Genomic DNA, 21,205 nt, shown 5'->3' on the forward strand with positions numbered 1-21,205 from the left:
GTTACACTAATTATTGGTGTAGTAGCCCTATAAGTGCAGAACTGAATATGTTTTGTCTTTTTAAAATTGGGGATGAAACCATTCATAGAAAACAACTCAATAATACTATCAAGAACTTTGCATACCGTTTCTTCTGTTGCTGTATGTTTGCTTAGATTGATTACAATACTAGTGTCATCTGCAAAAAAGAAGTTATGCTGCTTGTATATTATACAGTGTTTACGTATATGAGGAACAGTAGTCGACGTAACATTGAGCCCCATACATGATTTCTTCCCCGTCAGAATTATGTCTCCAGACTATATTGGTTGAATTACCAAAGACAACTTTGTGCATTCTTGTGTTTACATATAACATTATCAATAGGTTGGCTATACCATCAGTCCCATGAAACTTCAGTTTATCTAGGAGAATAGTGATTCACACAGTCAGATGCCTTTGATAGGTCGCAGAGAAAACCGACCAGTGGTATTCCATTATTTAATGCTTTTACAATCTGATGAGTGAACATGTTAGTGGCATTCTCAGCAGAGCAACCCTTCTGAGCCAAAACTATTCAGAGAGTCACCTGCCTAATACTGCCATCAACTGGAATACAACTAGTTCTGGAACCAGAATTCAACTGGATGTAGTTCTTGGAGTAAATGTCATCAATGATATTATGTAGGAATGAATACCTCGATTGTAGAGCAGGCTTACCACGCCCGTTAACTAAATCCTATCAAAAGCATTCAGTAAGTCAATAAAACAAAAGTAAGCTGGTCTGTTGTGTTCAATGGACTTCTCTACAACCTCTGTAAGAATGAACACTGCATCTGTGCGTGCCCTACCAGATCTATAGGGTAACCAACTGCTCCTCTGCAAGGGTTGTAAGGTTTTCTTATTTTATTACCTATTTTTTTTTTATATAAATTTAAGAACTTAGTAGATTTATCCCTCAGCAACTGGATGGGACTTTCTTATCTCCTCATTTGTACTTGATAATGGTAATACTAGTTCTCCATTCATTTGGAATTTTGTTGTGAACTATATCATTGTTAACTAACTTGATGAATTGTTAAGTTATTGGATACTTCATTCTATCTTTCCACGGAGACTTTCTATTTTGTAACAGGCTTACAGCTTCTTGTACCTCTATGTACAAAACTGTACCATCAACATTTACTTTTATGCTGATCTCTGAAATTGTTCCAATTTCTGGTAGATTTTTACCTTTAGATGACTTTATTAAATGTTCAACCCATGATTCCTCATTTATTTCATTCACTTTGAAAATTTCATTTAATTCAGTCATCTGCTGACTTCTCATTTAAAAGTTTTGGAGTATCTTTTGTTAAATAAATAAACACTTCCAGTGATAACCACCGCTTGTAGACCACAATGTTTGGGATCTTGATTTCATTTGTTGCTGCATGTGCCATATGAAAAATATTAAATGATTTCCTGTTTTCAGCTGACAACGAATCGGAGATCAGTGCAACATGTTTTACAATTACCAGTTATTGTGTTATGCCAAGAAGGGGAAATTCTCTGTCATATGGCTTGCAGGAAACCATAAAAAACTGTCTCAAAAACAGATTATGAGTGTAAATATTGAAGTATCATGGTAAATTACGTTCTTTCTACAGATTTTTTTGTAGATAATTTTGTAGTGTTATGACATAAATGTATGTTATCATAGAATGAATGCTGTTAAACATTTTGTATCATAATGCTGTAATTTGTGGTTTCTTCTGCCTCACCTCTATGTATGGAAATAATATTATATTTTACCTAAATAAGTAAACACCCCACTTTCAGACAACTGATCATAGTACTTCCAGACAACATTTTTGATTTCTTTTTTAAAAATTTTAAACTACCTTTTGTTAAACAGATAAATGCTTCCAGTGATAGCTACAGAAGTTGCTGTTTTCCCAGCTTATGTTTTTTGATATTGTATTGTGCTCAGTAAACCTTTGACTTCAATTGAAGACTCTGTCTCAATGTTCATTCTAATCAGTTACATGTTATACTGATTATTTCCATGATACATTGTAATGACTGGAAATGAGTCGGTTTGTATTCTATTAAACATAATTCACTCTATGCCCAAGAATTTACATTCATGTTCAGAAAAAAAAACAAAACACTGACTGCGGCAGTTGTGCAGCATCATGCATGCAATAACCAGCAGAACCAGCTGTTGTCCTTGTTGTGCTGCAGGTACAGCCCGGGGTCAACCTGAAATTGAAATGGTGTTGTTTCCTCTTTGGCTCACTCACACAGTGTCTGATGAGGATGCCCATCCAGTAATTCTGCTGGGCTATAACCATGTATGGGTGGCAACCTGTAAGAAGTTAAAAAGACATTAAAAGCTGAGTCTGATGTAGTTGACCCCAGAGCTTTTGCCATAGGTGTTTCAAAAGTGGAAATAAAACATTTTGCTAAGATATTGAACTGCATGAAAATGCAGGTCATTAAAGGCTTAATGTTGTTGAGAGTGCAGAGTCACTGGAACGTAATTGATTTCATGAACTAAGGTCTGTTGTCCACAACCGAGGAGTTCCTTCAATGGCTAACATTTTTGCACCAACCCAACCGCCATTGATGTTGTCTGCTGCCATCTGTCAACGTAAGGAAAATGAAAAAAATGAGTCCGCTACAATAAACCACATTGTTCTAAGTAAGCAACTGTCAAATTTCGTGTGGAGGTGGGCCCATGGCTGAGTGGTTGCCTGCCATTGAGTATAAGACTCTGTGTGTGTGTGTGTGTGTGTGTGTGTGAGAGAGAGAGAGAGAGAGAGAGAGAGAGAGAGAGGAGGAAGAGGAGGAGGACGGGCCATTGATGTTCTTGGCCCCTCTGTACAGCATCTGTGTGTGACCTTCTTGCATTAGTAGCAGGATACCTTGATGAATTTCAAGTTGGTGATGTCAAATTAAGAAGCAGTGGAGGCCAGGCGGTGCTGCGGGTGACAACTTGGTCATATTGGAGGACTCTGTAGAGAAGTGGGCAATTCCTGGATGCTGCTGCAACGTCTCTGGAGTGGAGTGGAAAGCCTTCCAAGTATTGTTCTATTTGAGTGTCCATCTGGAGACAGACTGTTTCCTGTGTGTCAGAGTCTGGGTCTGGGCCCAAGATGACTGCATTTAAATGTAGAGTGGACAGACAGTGGTGTATAGAGTATTGATAGTTGGATAAATACAAGGCATACCAATGCAGGTGATTGATAATGCATTCTGGGAGCTTAGCCTTGAGCCTGAACATCAGTAATAATTGCTTGTGATCCGTATTAAGGAGAACCTTTCTCTTTTTTGGGGGGGAAGGGGGGGTCATCTAACTAACTAAGTTGTGCATGCTGAAAATGGTTGTCGGCGCCCTTTCTCAATTAGGGAGCAATGATCCTGTGCCTGATTTAATGTTTTGGACACAAATGTTGCAATGTTTTTATGTACCATTGGTAAGCTTATGAGACAGGATGGCCTCCAATGCCATCAGGTTAGGCATTCATAATCAGTCAGAGCTAATAGTAAATGAGGCTGATATGTTATTAACCGGGATGCAGTCTGAAATCATGATTCCATGTTTTGAAAAGCCTTCTGTCAAGTGGTTGACCAAGGAAAGGGATTACTCATTTGACATAATTCAATTGATAGGTAAGAGAAGCCACTTGGGTTTTGTACTGCCACCAAAAGGAAAACCCATTGGTTAAAAGAGACAGAGGAAAGCACTAGTTGCTCTTCCAATTTGTCTGGTTTGAATTAACTTCATCTTGGAGTGCCAGTGGAATTTGACACACTTTAAAAAAAGTGGCATAACAAAGGGGTCAACATTATGTGGGCATGAAAGTTCAAAAGGATTCCTAACCCCTGTACCCACCCGTTATTTGTATACAGCTGCCCTCTGTAGCAGCTCCTCTGCCGAAACTGGCTGAAAAGTTGGTGTTGGAATTAAGCTGTTGTCAAGAATACAGTCCACACCAAGATTACTGTTCAAACACTTTAATTGCACTTTGATTTGCTGAATGAGCTAATGTTTATGGCTAGTTTGGATCTCATCTATTTTAATTTATGCACAGATAAACAGATTGCCACGTACTACATTTGGGTGATGTCCTATAATATTGCTTGAGTGCAGTAACCTAACACTGAAGTAACTATTCACAAAAGTTCATGTATGACAAACATATAATTAATGCAGTCACTGTATGAAATTCTTAAAACACTGTTGTGAATGTAGAATGTAGTTCATTTGTCTCATAACGTACAGTTACAAATCAAAGATTTTTGTACTGGAGACATGTCAAATTACTTAAAAAAAATAAGATTATAATAATTAACATATTTCAGCAGGCATTTCTGCATTTTTACACACGAACAATTTATCAAGAACATATATAACACTTATGGTCATTTTGCAGCTTGCAATACAATTTATACAATATATTATCAATTCATTATAGAATACATAATCTTAATTGTTTCTTTTCTTTTCAAATTACCAAACTGTCCTGCATGAATTCTTCAATTGAGTAATAACATTTTTCCACTAGTGTATTAAATAACAATCTTTTTAGTGCATCAAACTCCATATTTAACAGATTTGTGTTATTATTTAATTTATTGTAAATTTTTAATCCCATTTACAATGGTGTTTGAGCATAAAGTTTTAAATAATGAGAGGTAAGTTTAAAAACTGTGTCTGTGATGAACCCTGGAATTGTGGTTGAAATTAAAATTCTCAGGTGAGTTTTGATTTTTATATATGAAAATAAAAATTTCATAGATGTACAGAGAAGGAATGGTTAGTATTTTTAATTTTTTAGATAATGGGTGAAATTATGTTCTTTTTTGGACTAAACAGGAAGTAGCTGTGGTAGTCTGTCTTCCTGGTGTCCATAAGGGTGGAACCAGATGCGACATTCATCGCGTAAGCTAGGCTGTCTAGTTTGTTTGCTAAGAAGTCTACATGTGCCTTCCAATTTAAATTTTTGTCAAGATTTAGACCTAGAAATTTTACATAAGTTGCTTCAGTCATTTCCTGACCACCGTGCACTGTTTTTATGGGAGATGCTGATGATGTTTTAGTACTGAACTCCACTAATTGTGTTTTTGTGACAGTGAGTTATACTCCATTTTGCTGAAACCATAATTCTAGGTTTCCCATTATATTTTCCACAGTATCATAAATTTGTTCTAAATTGTCATTTTCAGATCTAACAGTCAAATCAGTATGAACTCTATGTGCACAGTAAGTAACTATTGGAAACAACACAGTTCTTGGCCTGATCCTATTGTCACAGTAAACATTAGCTATTATTGAAGTTACTTATTTCTATATCTTCTTCATCTGTTCTATTAGGAAGTCAATAGGATATATGTTTACCGATGAATAAAGATAATGAAATCGGAAAGTGCTCATATTTTGTAACTAACACAGCTACACAGAGTACACATCTAGTCCAGAGATGTTTTCTTCATGAGTCTGCAACTAACAGGGATGGCAATGCTTGAGTATCTTGGTTGTGTTTGAAAGTTTCACTTGGCCTAATACTTGGTCTCATGACATCCATATGCTAGTAATTTTTATTTGGTTGTATTTGACTGAAAGTTTCACTTGGCGTAAAAGTGCAATCTCATGACATCCATATGCCAGTAATTTTTATTTCATAATGTCCAGTAGTGGATCACCTATACAGAAATATTTGGACTGATCGAAACTGACTCACCAGTACTAAAGAAAAATTCAGTGATACTTCCTGTAATTCTGCCTGTAACATTATTCCTAGGCACTACTAGACGAACACTGTCTATAGTATTATTAATCTGAATTGGTGCAGGATGCCACCTGATACCTGTCACCACTACAATATGCCCTTTACGAAAACATTGGGGGCATTCTGCTTTATAATGAAGACATTAACAGCATGTATGGAATATAAAATAGTCTGGACAGCTAGATAACAAATGCTAGAGAAACGCTGCTACTGGTGCCTCAGAACTACAAGGGGTGGTATTGAACGGGGCTGGTGGTCAGCTGCCAGGGAAGATATATTTATCAAATTGGGTTTTGACATGGAAATACATTCCACTGAGTCTGTTCTTGCCAGAGCCATAGTAGAAGTATCAAAATCAGAATAAAACACCAGCTGTGCAACCTGTGGGATATCAAAAGCTCATTCTCTGCATAACACTGCTGCTAGAGAATGGTCCAGTTGTCATAAAGCCCATAGCACATGTCTTTATCAGGGTCCAGATGGATTACCACATGTCAAATTAAAGCTTCAGGGTACGATTGTCAACATGTGCATGTAAAGTTGGACTTTCTTCTTAAACCTTGAAGATCGGTAATCCAGAGCATACTTTTCGGAATCTGATTTGCAATGATTTAAAAACTAAATGGGCTTTTGCTTCATGAGCTGTGGCAGAAAAATGTTCTAAACGTAAGGGAAAAAGTATCTTATGGGCAGCACCAATGGGTCCAACAGTTAAGCAAACTTTTGCAGTAAGTAATACGACTAAGGCTTGGTTGACGACAAAATTGCCTGCAGATGGTCCGGACATTTCACATCACTTGTCTGAAAATGCATCGCTAACCATTTCTGGAACACTTCCAGGTCCTCAAGTACATCATTGAATGGTTGAAAGGCTGGAATAGCTAACAATGCCTATGACTGGTGGACCATAAAAATTATCAAATCCTTTATAAATTTCTGACATTAATCAAATAATTAGCGCCACAGTTCAAAAAAATTCACAACGGTGGTACTCGGGTCTAGATACAAAACTAACACCCTTGTCCCCAATTTTGTTGCTTGCTTTTTTTAAGGCAATAGTTATTTATTATACTGAGACGAGTACAATACAAAATTGAACAAAATTCCATAAGTTCTCAATAAAAGGAAATAATTGTCGTGAAACACAAGAAAAATGTAGAATTTACACAACTAATTTGCTGTACACAAAGGTAAAACTGAATACAGGCCAGTGTCCCTATAGTAATACAGGTGTAGTGATACAGGTGGACAGTGTTGGAAACCACCACAATAGTTAAGTTGGTTACCTTGGCTGAATAAATATGCCACACTGTAGGTGCTGAATCATAACTTCACTCTAACAATCTCACACAGACACATTTGAGTTATACAACAGTAAGAGTGGTACACTTCTTTACAAGGCAGAGTCCATAAATATAGTAATGGTAGCACCCGGCGAACTTCTATTTGAATCGGGAAACAGCATTGGCTGACTCACAGAGAATGAGAGCAAGCACGTGGCCACTCGGGCTTAATTTGGCTAGCTAGCTGATCTTGTGATAGTTGACCACAGATACTGTGTTTTCCTTTCTGGCAGCAACCTTGTCAATCATAGGTGTAATGACACTTATTGATAGTCCTAAGCCTTCCATTCAATGCCTGGGGCAGCTCGAAGATATGCTTTGTTCTTTAGCATGAAGTTTGAGTTATGATGGAAACGGAAAGTTTCTTTGGAGGGCATTGCAAGGATTTATGAAGTTTGGGTAGCCCACAGAACAAATTCAGAACTTTTAGTTGCGTTGGAGTTGTGGTAACCCCTTGTTGCTGCAGGAAAAGACCACTTTTCATGAAATATGTATTTCGAGGATACATTAAAATGCTGATCCCAACTGTATGACATTCCAGATACACAGATATGTATTCAAAATAACACCCAAGAATACATTCTCAAGAAAGTAGTTAAATTCTGTGACAAATGCCCATCTGCACGCTTCATGTCATGGAGGGACTTTTATAGTCCCTTGGCAGTTAAGTTTTCACACAAAATGACTTTCACTATTTTCCAAAGTTTAAAGAATACCTGGGAAGGTAGATGTACAGATGGTGAGATTCAAGAGGCAATGATAAAATGATTACAAAAATATATCATATATTTCTGCAACACTAGAATAAGATAACTGATATTCAGTCACTCAGAGAGTGTATGGGTTTTAGTGTTGATTATCTATGAAACCAACTACAGTGACATCTTGCTTCAGTCCAAAGACAGTTTGAACCTCCGACCCCCCTCTCCCACTTCCCTCCAGCACCAAGTTGGTGATCCCTTGTCTCAGAATGTGTTCCTGTCACTTGATTCCTTCTTCTAGTCACGTTGTGCCAACAGATTTCATCTCTCCCCAGTTCTATTCAGTATCTCCTCATTAGTTGAGTGAGATACCTGAAACTCATCTGCTACTTTAAGTGTCTCGTTTCCTAATCTTATTCCCTCAGCATCACCTCATTTAATTCAACTGCACTCCATTATCCTTGTTCAGCTTATGTTGATATTCATTTTATACCCCCCTTTCAAGACACTGTCCATTATATTCAACTGCTCTTCCAACTGCTGTCTGGTTTCTGTACAAGTTGAAAAGCCTTTGCTCCCTATGTTTTACCCCTGCTGCCTTTAGAACTTCAAAGATAGTATTCCAGTCAGTACTGTCAAAAGTTTTCTCTGAGTCTACAAATGCTATAAATGTAGGTTTGCCTTTGCTTAACCTATCTTTTAAGAAAAGTCATAGGGCTAGTACTGCCTTTCAAGCTCATACATTTCTCTGGAATCCATGCTGATCTTTCCTGAGATCAGCCTTTACCAGTTTTTCCATTCTTTGTAAAGAATTCGTGTTAGTATTTTGCAGGTATGACTCATTAAACTGATAGTTAGGTAATATTCACACCTGTCAGCATCTGCTTTCTTTGGAATTGGAATTATTATATTGTTCTTGAAGCCTGAGGGTATTTCACCCATCCTATACATCTTGCACACCAAATGGAATAGCTTTGTCACACCTGTCTCTCCCAAGGTTATCAGTTGTTCTGACGGAATGTTGTCTACTCCTGGGATCTTGTTTTAACTTGCATTTTTCAGTGCTGTGTCAAATTCTTCTCACAGTATCATATCTTCCATCTCATCTTCACCTAGTTCCTCTTCCCATTTTTGTAATATTGCCCGCAAGTACAATTCCCTTGTAGAGATCCTCTATATACTCCCTACACCTTTCAGCTTTCCCTTCTTTGTATAGGAGTGGTTTACCATCTGAGCTCTTTATATTCATACAGCTACTTCTCTTTTTTCCAAAGGCCACTTTAATTTTCCTGTAGTTAGTATCTATCTTTCCCCTAGTGATATGTGCTTCTAAATCTTTACATTTGTCCTCCAGCCATTCCTGTGTAAGAGGGGACGTAGAAGAAAATGGATGTTTTTACATAATGTAACACAGTTGTTGATGTTTGAAAGATAATCGAATCAAATTTTGCATGCGAGATAATTATGTTATGGGCTACATTCTGGAATTTTTTCAATTTTTTTCTCAAAAAATTTGATCATGGAATTGTTGGAAATTTTCGCAACACATGCTGTCACACAAGGAACATTTTCACAAAAATTACCTTACTTACAACATTCATATTGTGGTAGGTAATTCTTATTAAACAGATAAGCAAACATGTGGAACAGTTTTTAAATATCAGTTTTAGAGCTCTCACAATTTATTTTAAAAATTTATGTGTATGAAACTAAGCAATTTCAATTTCACAGAAAAATAAATAATTTTGACAGAAATACACTTAGAAAAAATTTGTACCACAGGAAGTTGTGTTATACTATGAACAAAGTCTGCAGAAAATTTCACTTTTCTATCTCCAATGATTCAGGGGAAAATGTTCCTTATACACTGAAAAATGAATGTTTCGGGAAATGCACAGAAAAGATTTTATGAGGGCTTACACCATAAATTAGTACCTTAATGTTGACCATAACCATACTTTGGGCTTCTTGCTCTTCGTGTACCTGTTTCTTTTTATCTTATGTTTCTGGCATGCCCTTTTGGCTATATCCTTCACAAACAGTTCAGGAAGTACAACACACACAGTACCTATCTTCTTCAATAACTTCTCAATGAAGCAACCTGCAACAAATCCTAGTCCAGTACTTATTCTTCCAATGTTACCATCATTAAGCACCAGACATGCATCATACAGGGTGTTTCAAAAATGACCGGTATATTTGAAACGGTAATAAAAACTAAACGAGCAGCGACAGAAATACACCGTTTGTTGCAATATGCTTGGGACAACAGTACATTTTCAGGCAGACAAACTTTCGAAATTACATTAGTTACAATTGTCAACAACAGATGGCGCTGCGGTCTGGGAAACTATAGTACGATATTTTCCACATATCCACCATGCGTAGCAATAATATGGCGTAGTCTCTGAATGAAATCACCCTAAACCTTTGACAACGTGTCTGGCGGAATGGCTTCACATGCTGATGAGATGTACTGCTTCAGCTGTTCAATTGTTTCTGGATTCTGGTGGTACACCTGGTCTTTCAAGTGTCACCACAGAAAGAAGTCACAGGGGTTCATGTCTGGCGAATAGGGAGGCCAATCCACGCCGCCTCCTGTATATTTCGGATAGCCCAAAGCAATCACACGATCATCGAAATATTCATTCGGGAAATTAAAGACGTCGGCCGTGCGATGTGGCCGGGCACCATCGTTCGCAGTGTCGTCTAAGGCAGTTTGTACCGCCACAAATTCACGAAGAATGTCCAGATAGCTTGATGCAGTAATCGTTTCGGATCTGAAAAATGGGCCAATGATTCCTTTGGAAGAAATGGCGGCCCAGACCAGTACTTTTTGAGGATGCAGGGACGATGGGACTGCAACATGGGGCTTTTCGGTTCCCCATATGCGCCAGTTCTGTTTATTGACGAAGCCATCCAGGTAAAAATAAGCTTCATCAGTAAACCAAATGCTGCCCACATGCATATCGCCGTCATCAATCCTGTGCACTATATCGTTAGCGAATGTCTCTCGTGCAGCAATGGTAGCGGCGCTGAGGGGTTGCCGCGTTTGAATTTTGTATGGATAGAGGTGTAAACTCTGGCGCATGAGACAATACATGGACGTTGGCGTCATTTGGACCGCAGCTGCAACACGGCGAACGGAAACCCGAGGCCACTGTTGGATCACCTGCTGCACTAGCTGCGTGTTGCCCTCTGTGGTTGCCGTACATGGTCGCCCTACCTTTCCAGCACGTTCATCCGTCACGTTCCCAGTCCGTTGAAATTTTTCAAACAGATCCTTTATTGTATCGCTTTTCGGTCCTTTGGTTACATTAAACCTCCGTTGAAAACTTCGTCTTGTTGCAACAACACTGTGTTCTAGGCGGTGGAATTCCAACACCAGAAAAATCCTCTGTTCTAAGGAATAAACCATGTTGTCCACAGCACACTTGCACATTGTGAACAGCACACGCTTACAGCAGAAATACGACGTACAGAATGACGCATCCACAGACTGCATTGTCTTCTATATCTTTCACATCACTTGCAGCGCCATCTGTTGTTGAAAATTGTAACTACTGTAATTTCGAAAGTTTGTCCGCCTGAAAATGTACTGTTGTCCCAAGCATATTGCAACAAACGGTGTATTTCTATCGCTGCTCGTTTAGTTTTTATTGCCGTTTCAAATATACTGGTCATTTTTGAAACACCCTGTATATGGCGATTTTAACAATAGTAGATGAGCTAAATGTTGTTTTTGGGCATCTCTTCCAAATGAGACTGTTGAAGCTCTCATTTGGGTTTTGTGTTCCATCATGGGTACAAATCTGGATGAGCTAAAAATTGGAATGTTGGCTTTATGGTGTTTAAGACTGCCTCAGGAAGACTGTGTTTATGTGAATAGGTTTTGTTTTCTGCTTTCACCTGCTTATATTTGCTCCAGGAAATATCACGCAATTCATGTACTGGCTTCTCATCAGTTGACAACTTGTGAAAAAATATTGCCCACACGGCGTTCTGCATTGCCTTCAAATCTCCAGTGTTTTGCCTTATTGCTTTGCCATAATATATTTGCAAATTGTGGATCTCTTTGTCAGTCAGGCATTGTGGCCAACCCATTGGCTATCCATCTTTGAGTTTTACAACTTTTTATTCTTGTTTCAGTTTCAGAAGTCTCTTGCCCATCCTCTTCTGAATGTGCCTCACACACTCTAGCTTTCCAGTGTTACATTCATTTCCATAAGGCTTGCTTTCTACAACAGATTTGAAAGCACTAGAGTCTTCATCACCAAGATAGTTCACATATCTAACTCCATGCCTCATTTCACTCCGATGAAAGATTAATTTCATTCCTGCTGGCTCCTGCCACCACTAGAACCATCATAATTCTTGCTGCAAATTATGTGTTTTATTTGTCATTTTCTCTCTCCTTCCTCATTGTCTAACGTCTTCCTCTGTGCACAAATAGAGCAGTATTTGGACATCACCTGTAGATCCAAAACTTTTCCTATGTCAACACTTATAGCTGATGAAACACCATGTAGGGACGTGTGGTCCCTTCTCATGCATGTGCTGTCACATGAAACACATAGATCTGTAGAAGGCAAAGTGTCATTTACTCCTGTCTGAATGTCTTTGTTAAATAAAACTGCCTCATTCTCTTCTGTTCACAAACTGCTATTCCATTCTGTTTCCAAGGTGTTCAGAAGATGATTGTTTAGTGTTGAATACGAGGCTGACGGAGATGGCATATTCATTATTGCACAAAACAAATTGCTATTTTCCCTTCCAACACCAGCACATCTAATCCCATAGCAGAATCTTATGTTGGCTTCATACATCCAATTCTTGGCAGTTTTTTTTTTTTAATTGAATGTCAGTTTGACAGCTGTCACAAACACGTGCATATTACACACAATACTATGTCTGTCATTGCTGTCATATGATCTTACAGACTTATTGCCACAGTTACCACATGCACATAAATTTCTAATAATAGAACACATAATTTCTAAATCAATTATTCTAAAACCACTATTCACTTCGTCGTTAGTGGACTGACACTTCGTCGTTAGTGGACTGACACTTCGTCGTTAGTGGACTGAAACTCTACACCAGTTCCAAGTGTCTTCTGTGAGCTGCTCATCGTCTTAGTTTCACAATTATCTTCCGCTGAATTATGTTGACTCACATGTAGAAACTGTTTATTCACATGTAAATGGCGAACTTTAGCCACTTTCTTAAACACTTTACCACTATATCTTGGCATTTTAAATGGTAAATCATACAAAAAAGCTTGAACACAATCATAATTTTCACACTAACAGCAGAACTGAAATGTTTATATTTCTTCACCACAGACCAGACAATAACAGTTGCCAAAGATACCTAGTGGAAGGCAAAGATAACATAATGTAAACGGGTCCACAGCATTCTATACTTTTCCAAAGCTTTTATGACAGCGGGAAGTAATAAAACATCATAAAGAAGAGAGAGTGTTGTGTAGAAAAATGGGCACAGTGCTGTGCAGAGATTGAAACAAGACAGATTTTTTGTCATTTGTAGTTCAAATTAATCTGTGAAAATTGGAGACAGTATTTCTGACATGATACAGTATTACCTGACGTCAAAATTTTTAAAATTATTTTTGATAAATTTTGCCTACATCCCCCCTTAACCGTTTTGCACTTTCTGTTGGTATCATTTTCTATATGTTTATACTGCCTTGCGCCTGCTTCATTAATTGCATTTTTATATTCTCTCATTTCAATAATTAAATTCAGTACCTCCTGTGCTATCCAAAGATTTCTGCTAAGCCTTGTCTTTTTATCTATTTTATTCTCTGATGCCTTCACTGTTTCATTGCTCAAAGCTACCACTTCATCTTCTACTGCATTCCTTTCCTCTGTTCTTGTCAATCGTTGCCTAATGCTCCCTCTGAAACTCTCAACAACCTCTGGTTCTTTCAAGCTATCCAAGTTCCATCTCATTGATTTCCTACCTTTTTTCAGTTTTAATCTACTGTTCATAACCAACAAGTTGTGCTCAGAATTCACATCTGTCCCTGGAAATGTATTGCAATTTTAAATCTGGTTTAAAAATCTCTGTCTTACCATTATACAGGGTGAGTCACAAACTATTGCCACCAAAAATAACGGCAAAGGTATGATAGTAGCTGTAAAGTTTGTGGGGAAAAAAGTTACACGGGACAATGTGGACCATAATATGTCATTTATTTGTTGCTAGGTGAGGTTGCTTCAGGGATATGAAGGTCAACCTTGTTTTTTTAAATGGGTTGCAATTGTTTGTTACTTATTTTCTGATAACGGCTATCAAGATAAATCCAATGATGTGTAACAGTACGGTCTGTGGAAGTCAACAAAGGTCAAAAAGGTGGCATGGACATCCATTTACAGAATGTGTTCGAAGTGATGACTATTTGTATCAGTGCAGTGCTACAATCTTCTTATGATGGACTGAGTGGTATTCCTTATCACATCGGCACTTATCGAAGCACATGCTCTGACAATTCTCTCTTGCATACCTTCAGGTGCAGTTGGAACGTCTTTATAAACAACGTCTTTTATGGATCCCCACAAGAAAAAATCCAGAGGTATCAAGTCTGGCGAATGAGCCAGCCACGACACATTTCCTCCACATCCAGTCCAACGATTTGGGAATTGTCTCTGCAACTTATTTCTAGCCATCAGCAAAAAAATGTGCTGGAGACCCATCATGTCGATACCACATTCTGATCTTTGTTCCTAAAGGTATTTCTTCCAGTGACAGACCTAAAGTTTCTTACAGGAGTGTGGTGAACTTCCTACCATTAAGATTTCCTTCGATGAAATAGAGGCCTGTAATTCTGTCCTCCAGAATCCCACACCATACATTCACCTCAGTTTTTGGTGTGCAACTTGCTGCAGGCAACATGGATTTTCAGTTGCCCTATAATGCTTGTTATGCATATTAACATTTTCATGGTTCGTGAATGTAGCCTCACCAGTAAATAAAACCAAATTAATATATGTGTCGTCCCTCTGAATCTGAAGTTGAGCCCATCAGCAGAATTCAACACAATGCATACAATCAATACCATTTAATTCTTGGTGGTGACTGATATGATAAGGATGATATTTATGGCAATGCAGAACACAAGCAACACTACTCTGGCTCAAGCCAGATTCCCTTGCGATTTGACGCGAATTGACACAAGGATCTCGAACCACAGTGGCAAGAGTACCAATTTCAGTTTCCTCGTTAGTAAGTTTCCTTTGCCAGATATGTTTCCAATGCATTAAAGATCCAATTGTGTTCAATTTATCATTCAAATATTTGAATTTATGACGTGTTGGGTGAGTAAATTGAGGATATCTTTCAATGTATAAGTCTCTAGGTCTCACTGAATTTCGTTGTCATACTCCATAAATGAGAAGCATATCGGCTTGTTCTTCAAAGGAATACATCATTCACATTCCCTTGATTCAATGATACTAGTCTTACCATTCCTATTACTGTTGTATTGCAAAACTGTAAAATGATGTATACATGTCAATGGCACTTTCGATGGATATGCTTGTATTCGGTGAATATTTACTATTTACGTGATACACGGGAGAGAATTGTCACAGCATGTGCTTCGATAAGTGCCAAAGTGATAAGGAATACCACTCAATCTATGATAAGAAGATTGCAGCACAGCATTGATACCAATGGTCATCACTTTGAACACCTTCTGTAAATGGATGTTCTGCCACCTTTTTGACCTTTGTTGACCTTCAAAGACCTTACTCTTACACATCATTGGATTTGTCTCGATAGCCGCTGTCAGAAAATAATTATCAAACTATTGCACCCCATTAAAAAAAAAAAGTTGACCTTCATATCTCTGATGGGACCCCACCTAGCAACAAAAAACCAACGTCATATTATGGCCCCCGTTGTCCCATGCAACATTTGTCCCACAAACTTTTCAGCTACTATCATATTTTCAGAGTTATTCTAGGTGGCAATAGTTAGTGACTCCCCCTGTATAATCAGTTTGAAACCTTCCAGTGTCTTTGACGAGTCTTAAACCAAGTATTAGCAATGATTAAATTATGCTCTGTGTAAAATTCTACCAGGCAACTTCTTTCATTCCTTTCCGCCAGTCCATATTAACCTACAGTTTTTTTTTTCTCTTCCTTCTCCTTTCCAAATTACAGCTGTAGTTTCCCCTTGGTTTCAGCTGTTTGCAGTACCAGCACGTGACGGTTTTGTGTTGATGTTACAAGGCCAGATCAGTCAGTCATCCAGATTGTAGTACCTGTATCTTCTGAAAAGGCTAATGCCCTCTTCAGGAGCAACATGTATGTCTAGCCTCTCAACAGATACCACTCCATTGTGGTTGCACGTATGGTATAGCTATTTGTATCGTTTGGACACACAAGCCTCCCACCAATGGCAAGGTCCATGAAAAATTTGAAAATATAACATTTCAGAAATATTTTCTCTACTTTGTTTAATGTCTGACTTGACCTTATTATTGTCTGTGGAACACCGTGTTCAGAAAATTTTGATCATATGTTATGTAGTGGTGCAGTTTCCATGCTAAACTGTAGGTCGTCCTATAACAGTTCATATGGCCGAGTAAAGCAAGGGCATACCACTCTCAGTAACATTATGCCCACAAAGCACTTTGGTGTCAAACTAACCATTGTGAGACGTGCAACTTCACTTTTTCCTTTCTTACAGAAATTTCTGTTTTAAGTTGACCTTGTAGCTATTTCATGTTTAAAATCAGTCATTCCAAATTGTGCCTTTGTTTTTTTTTTTTCAGTGTGGAAATTATACAAACAGTGAAGACATCTAGTAGAAACAAAAATGAACGTTTTTCCTTATATTTGTCGTCAGTTCTCATGAATGGCTTGTGCATAATAAAGAACAGACAATGTGAACGGCTGCTTGGTAATTAATTAGTTATCTTTCCTAGTCTCTCTGTAGTTACATGATTCATAGTTTGTGTTACTGATGTCCTAATTACTGACTATTCTTTTACAGACCAAGTGAAGGACTGGTTTATGTTTCAAGTGGCTGCAAAAACATTACATGAAGAGTAAGTCAATGATTGATGTAAGCTTGTAAAATTAGACTGATAAAAGTGTAAGTGATTACAGATTTTGTTATAATTGAGGCATAACAAAGTTTAATAATTTTATTTTTAGTCTTATCTGTAAGGAAGAGTTTATGTATGTCATCTGGCTCTTATTAATGAAAGTAAAATCTCATGGATATGAAATGAAATTCATAACAAAAAATATTTGTGGCAGGACTGGAGATTTCTTGGCAGGAAAGCATGTTATCTTGGGTGGAGAGTCACCGACAGATGTAGACATAACTTAGGCATGCTGGAGGGTATTGTGTTGGGACCACTGCTGTTATACACTCATTAAGAATAATGCTGATACATAGTGAAACAATGATCTGGTGGATGGTTTGCGGGTTTAAATCACCTCGGGGTATGACCATGCGGTGCATTTCACCTGTGGTCGTTGCACGGTGGCAGCAGTCCACAAACGCAGAGGTGTGTTGGTGCATGTCAGAGTACGGTGCAGCGAGTAAGTGTGCAGACGTTTTCAGATGTGCTAATGGTGACTGTGTGTTGAAAATGGCTCAAAGAACACATATTGATGACGTTATGAGAGGTAGAATACTAGGGCGGCTGGAGGCTGGTCAAACACAGCAGGTCATAGCACGGCCCCTCCTTGTGCCACAAAGTGTGATATCACGATTATGGCAATGATTCCAGCAGACAGGAAATGTTTCCAGGCACTACAGTGTGGGAAGTCCACAGTGTACAACACCACAAGAAGACTTATATCTCACCATTAGTGCCCGCAGACGGCCACGGAGCATGCCGGTAGCCTTGCTCAGGACGTTACCACAGCAACTGGAACAGTCGTCTCCAGACACACAATCTGCAGATGACTGAACAGACATGGTTTATTTGCCCGGAGACCTGCAAGGTGCATTCCACTGACCTCTGGTCACAGGAGACCCTGTAAAGCCTGGTGTCAAGAACACAGTACATGATTATTGGAACAGTGGTCCCAGGCTATGTTCACAGACGAGTCCAGGTATAGTCTGAAGAGCGATTCTCGTCGCATTTCCATCTGGAACCAGGAACCAGATACCAACCCCTTAATGTCCTTGAAAGGGACCTGTATGGAGGTTGTGGTTTGTTGGTGTGGGGTAGGATTATGATTGGTGCACGTACACCCCTGCATGTCTTTGACAGAGGAACTTTAACAGGTCAGGTGTATCGGGACGTCATTTTGCACCAGTGTTTCCACCTTTTCAGGGGTGCAGTGGATCCCACCTTCCTCCTGATGGGTGATAACGCATGGCCCCACTGAGCTGTCATTGTGGAGGAGTACCTTGAAACAGAAGATGTCAGGCAAATGGAGTGGCCTGCCTGTTCTCCAGACCTAAACCCCATCGAGCACATCTGGGATGTTCTCGGTCAATGTATCGCTGCATGTCTTCAAACCCCTATTTCACTTCGGGAGCTCCAATGGCACTGGTGCAAGAATGGGAGGCTATACCCCAGCAGCTGCTCAACCACCTGATCCAGAGTATGCCAACCCATTGTGCGGCCTGTGTACGTGTGCATGGTGATCATATCCCATATTGATGTCAGGGTACATGCGCAGGAAACAGTGGCGTTTTGTAGCACATGTGTTTCGGGACGGTGTTGTCAACTTATCACCAATACTGTGGACTTGGATCTGTGTCATGTGTGCTCCCTATGTGCCTATGGTATTAGCGCCAGTTTTGTGTGGTGCCACGTTGTGTGGCACCACATTCTGCAATCATCCTTAATTTGTGAGCATGAGTGTATATTAGTGACTGGCAGACAAAGTTGACAGTAACCTCACATTTTTAGCAGATGGTGCAGTTATCTGTAATGAGGTACTGCCTGAAAAAATTTGCACAAATATTCAGTCAGATCTTGATAAGATGTCAAAGTGGTGTGAATAAACTTTCTTTATAGGTACAGAGATGTAAAATTATGCACTTCACAAAATGAAAAAAATGTAGTATCCTATGATGACAGTATTGGTGAGTTGCAGTTGGAATCATTCAACTCATAGAATTACCAAGGCTTGACAATCTGGAGGAATATGAAATGAAAAGAGCTCATATGCTCAGTCATAGGTGAGCAGGTGGAGACTTCTGTTTATTGGTAGAATATTAGGTAAATGCAATCAGCCAACGAAGTTGATTGTAGACAAGACACTCATGTGACCCATTCTGGAATATTGCTTGAGTGTGTGAGACCAATACCAAGTAGAACTAATGGGATGTTTAATGTATACAGAGAAGGGCAGTTGAAACAGTCTCAAGTTTGTTTGACACTTGGCAGAGTGTCACAGAGATGCTCTAAAACTTGATCTGACAGATACTTGGAAATGGACACCAACTATCTTGCCTATTTACAACGTTTGAGGAACTAACCTTAAGTGAGGTATTTTAGTTGGATTGTGTTACAACCCCACCATATCACTCCCATAGTTACTGCAAAGACAAGACAAGACCAATTACGGGGCACAGATTTTTGTTTAAGTAATAATCAAATGGCTCTGAGCACTATGGGACTCAACATCTTAGGTCATAAGTCCCCTAGAACTTAGAACTACTTAAACCTAACTAACCTAAGGACAGCACACACACCCATGCCCGAGGCAGGATTCGAACCTGCGACCGTAGCAGCCTCGCGGTTCCGGACTGCAGCGCCAGAACCGCACGGCCACCGCGGCCGGCTAAGTAATAATTATTCTCACATTCCATACATGAATGGAATGGGAAGAAGCCCTAATTAGTAGAACAATGACTAGTACACTCAGTCATGCACTTCAGTGGTTTGCAGACTATAGATGTAGATGTAAATATAGAATTGAAAATTGGATATGGGAATTTGCGATAGACTGGAATTTTTTTTGTTCTGTAAATGATGAATTGCAACATCACTACTAAATCAAAAGCATTGTTGTGCCCTATGCTGACTGCTGTCACTGCTAGAGCAGATGCCAAATACACTTAACCCATAGACTCATGGAGTAAACCAACAAAAATGATGGAATACAATGCCATCAGTGCTGCCAAACAAAGTGTGAGTACAGTTTTTGGTCTATCAGGGAACCATTCAGGATCCACCTGTGTGAAAGAAACTCCTACAAATGATATGTGATAGTAAAGATATAAAACGATGAATGGATGAATGCCTGAATGCCTGCTCTGATCATATGTACTATGCAGTGGGTTTTTAATACTCCACTTTTTGTAATATGACCTGACTAAATATCCAGCTTTAGACTTAGTGGGATGCTTGTTTGTTAGTGTTGTATACTGTGAAAGTATATGTTGATAAGTGATGCAAAGAAAAGCAAAAATAGAGGAATAAAAGGTATTGATTTTTCTCTGTGAAATTGTCATTTGACACTCCCACTGCCTTCCATTGCTATGGAAGCTGCAAGAAAATAAATATGACAGATCCCAAACTCATGTGAAGGAAGGAAGATTTGAGTTTACCATTCCATTAAGGCGAGATCATTACAGATGCATAGCCTGCCATGAGCAGCAGTATTTATTTAGTAATCAAGAAGGTCAATTGGCTGAAGGAAGAAGCTGAGGAAACAGGACTACAGATTTACTTTCACAAAACAAACTACATGTCGTATCCCGTGATGGCCCAGAATGATCACATATTATGGTAAGATTTCTCAGGTCAATAAATCTAAATACTGAGGTGAGGTGATCCAGCAGATTAGGCTAGAATGAAAATGATCAGTAGTAGGAAACCAAAAGTAAATTTGACCTGTTATCTAACAAAACAATTCTGTGGTAAGAAGTTGTTCAGTTTTGGAGTCAAGTTATCAAACCAGGAGGTCCCATACACATTAAATACTTTGACATAATGCTTAGGAGCTAATCAACCAGTTGATAAAAATGAGTATTGTAAGGGGTCCGCAGGCCCTTACTACTAAGTTTGCGCTCACACAGGTCGACAGGGCAACTATCGAGTAGTGTGTGCAGGTCGCGAGAGCTAGAGGGGGTTCACCGGAGTGCCGAGTGCTGCTTGGGTAGATTCCCGCGAGGCGGGAAGAACTGGGTGGAGAGCAGTAGAGTTAGAGTTGAGATGTGCTGAAGTCAGGGTGTGGTAGGTTCCCGCGAGGCGGGCAGAGCTGTGCAGAAGCCAGCAGTTGAGTTAATGCAAATTATCGACAAAGGGAGTGGCCATCGCCGCGGTTTAACCCCTTTGTGTTAGTATTATACGGGAAAGTGAGAAAGTTTAATTATAGAGTGATTTCAGTGATATTAAGTGCCGATATTGAACTTCCGCGTCTACCGCGCCGGCATTACTTGGATTACAGTGATTGGA

General features: G+C 39.1%; 1 protein-coding gene across 1 annotated transcript in view; it reads left to right on the forward strand.

The window, feature by feature from the left end:
- Nucleotides 1–3,539: 3,539 nt before the first annotated feature.
- LOC126249154 (uncharacterized) overlaps nt 3,540–21,205 on the forward strand; it is a 325,728-nt gene continuing 308,062 nt past the window's right edge. Inside the window, exons 1-2 of the mRNA XM_049950809.1 lie at nt 3,540–3,636; nt 16,825–16,879. Coding sequence (XP_049806766.1) covers nt 3,540–3,636; nt 16,825–16,879 — 152 coding nt within the window. The remainder of the gene's footprint in view (nt 3,637–16,824; nt 16,880–21,205) is intronic.

This window comes from Schistocerca nitens, chromosome 3, assembly GCF_023898315.1.
Source record: "Schistocerca nitens isolate TAMUIC-IGC-003100 chromosome 3, iqSchNite1.1, whole genome shotgun sequence".
Classification (NCBI taxonomy): domain Eukaryota; kingdom Metazoa; phylum Arthropoda; class Insecta; order Orthoptera; family Acrididae; genus Schistocerca; species Schistocerca nitens.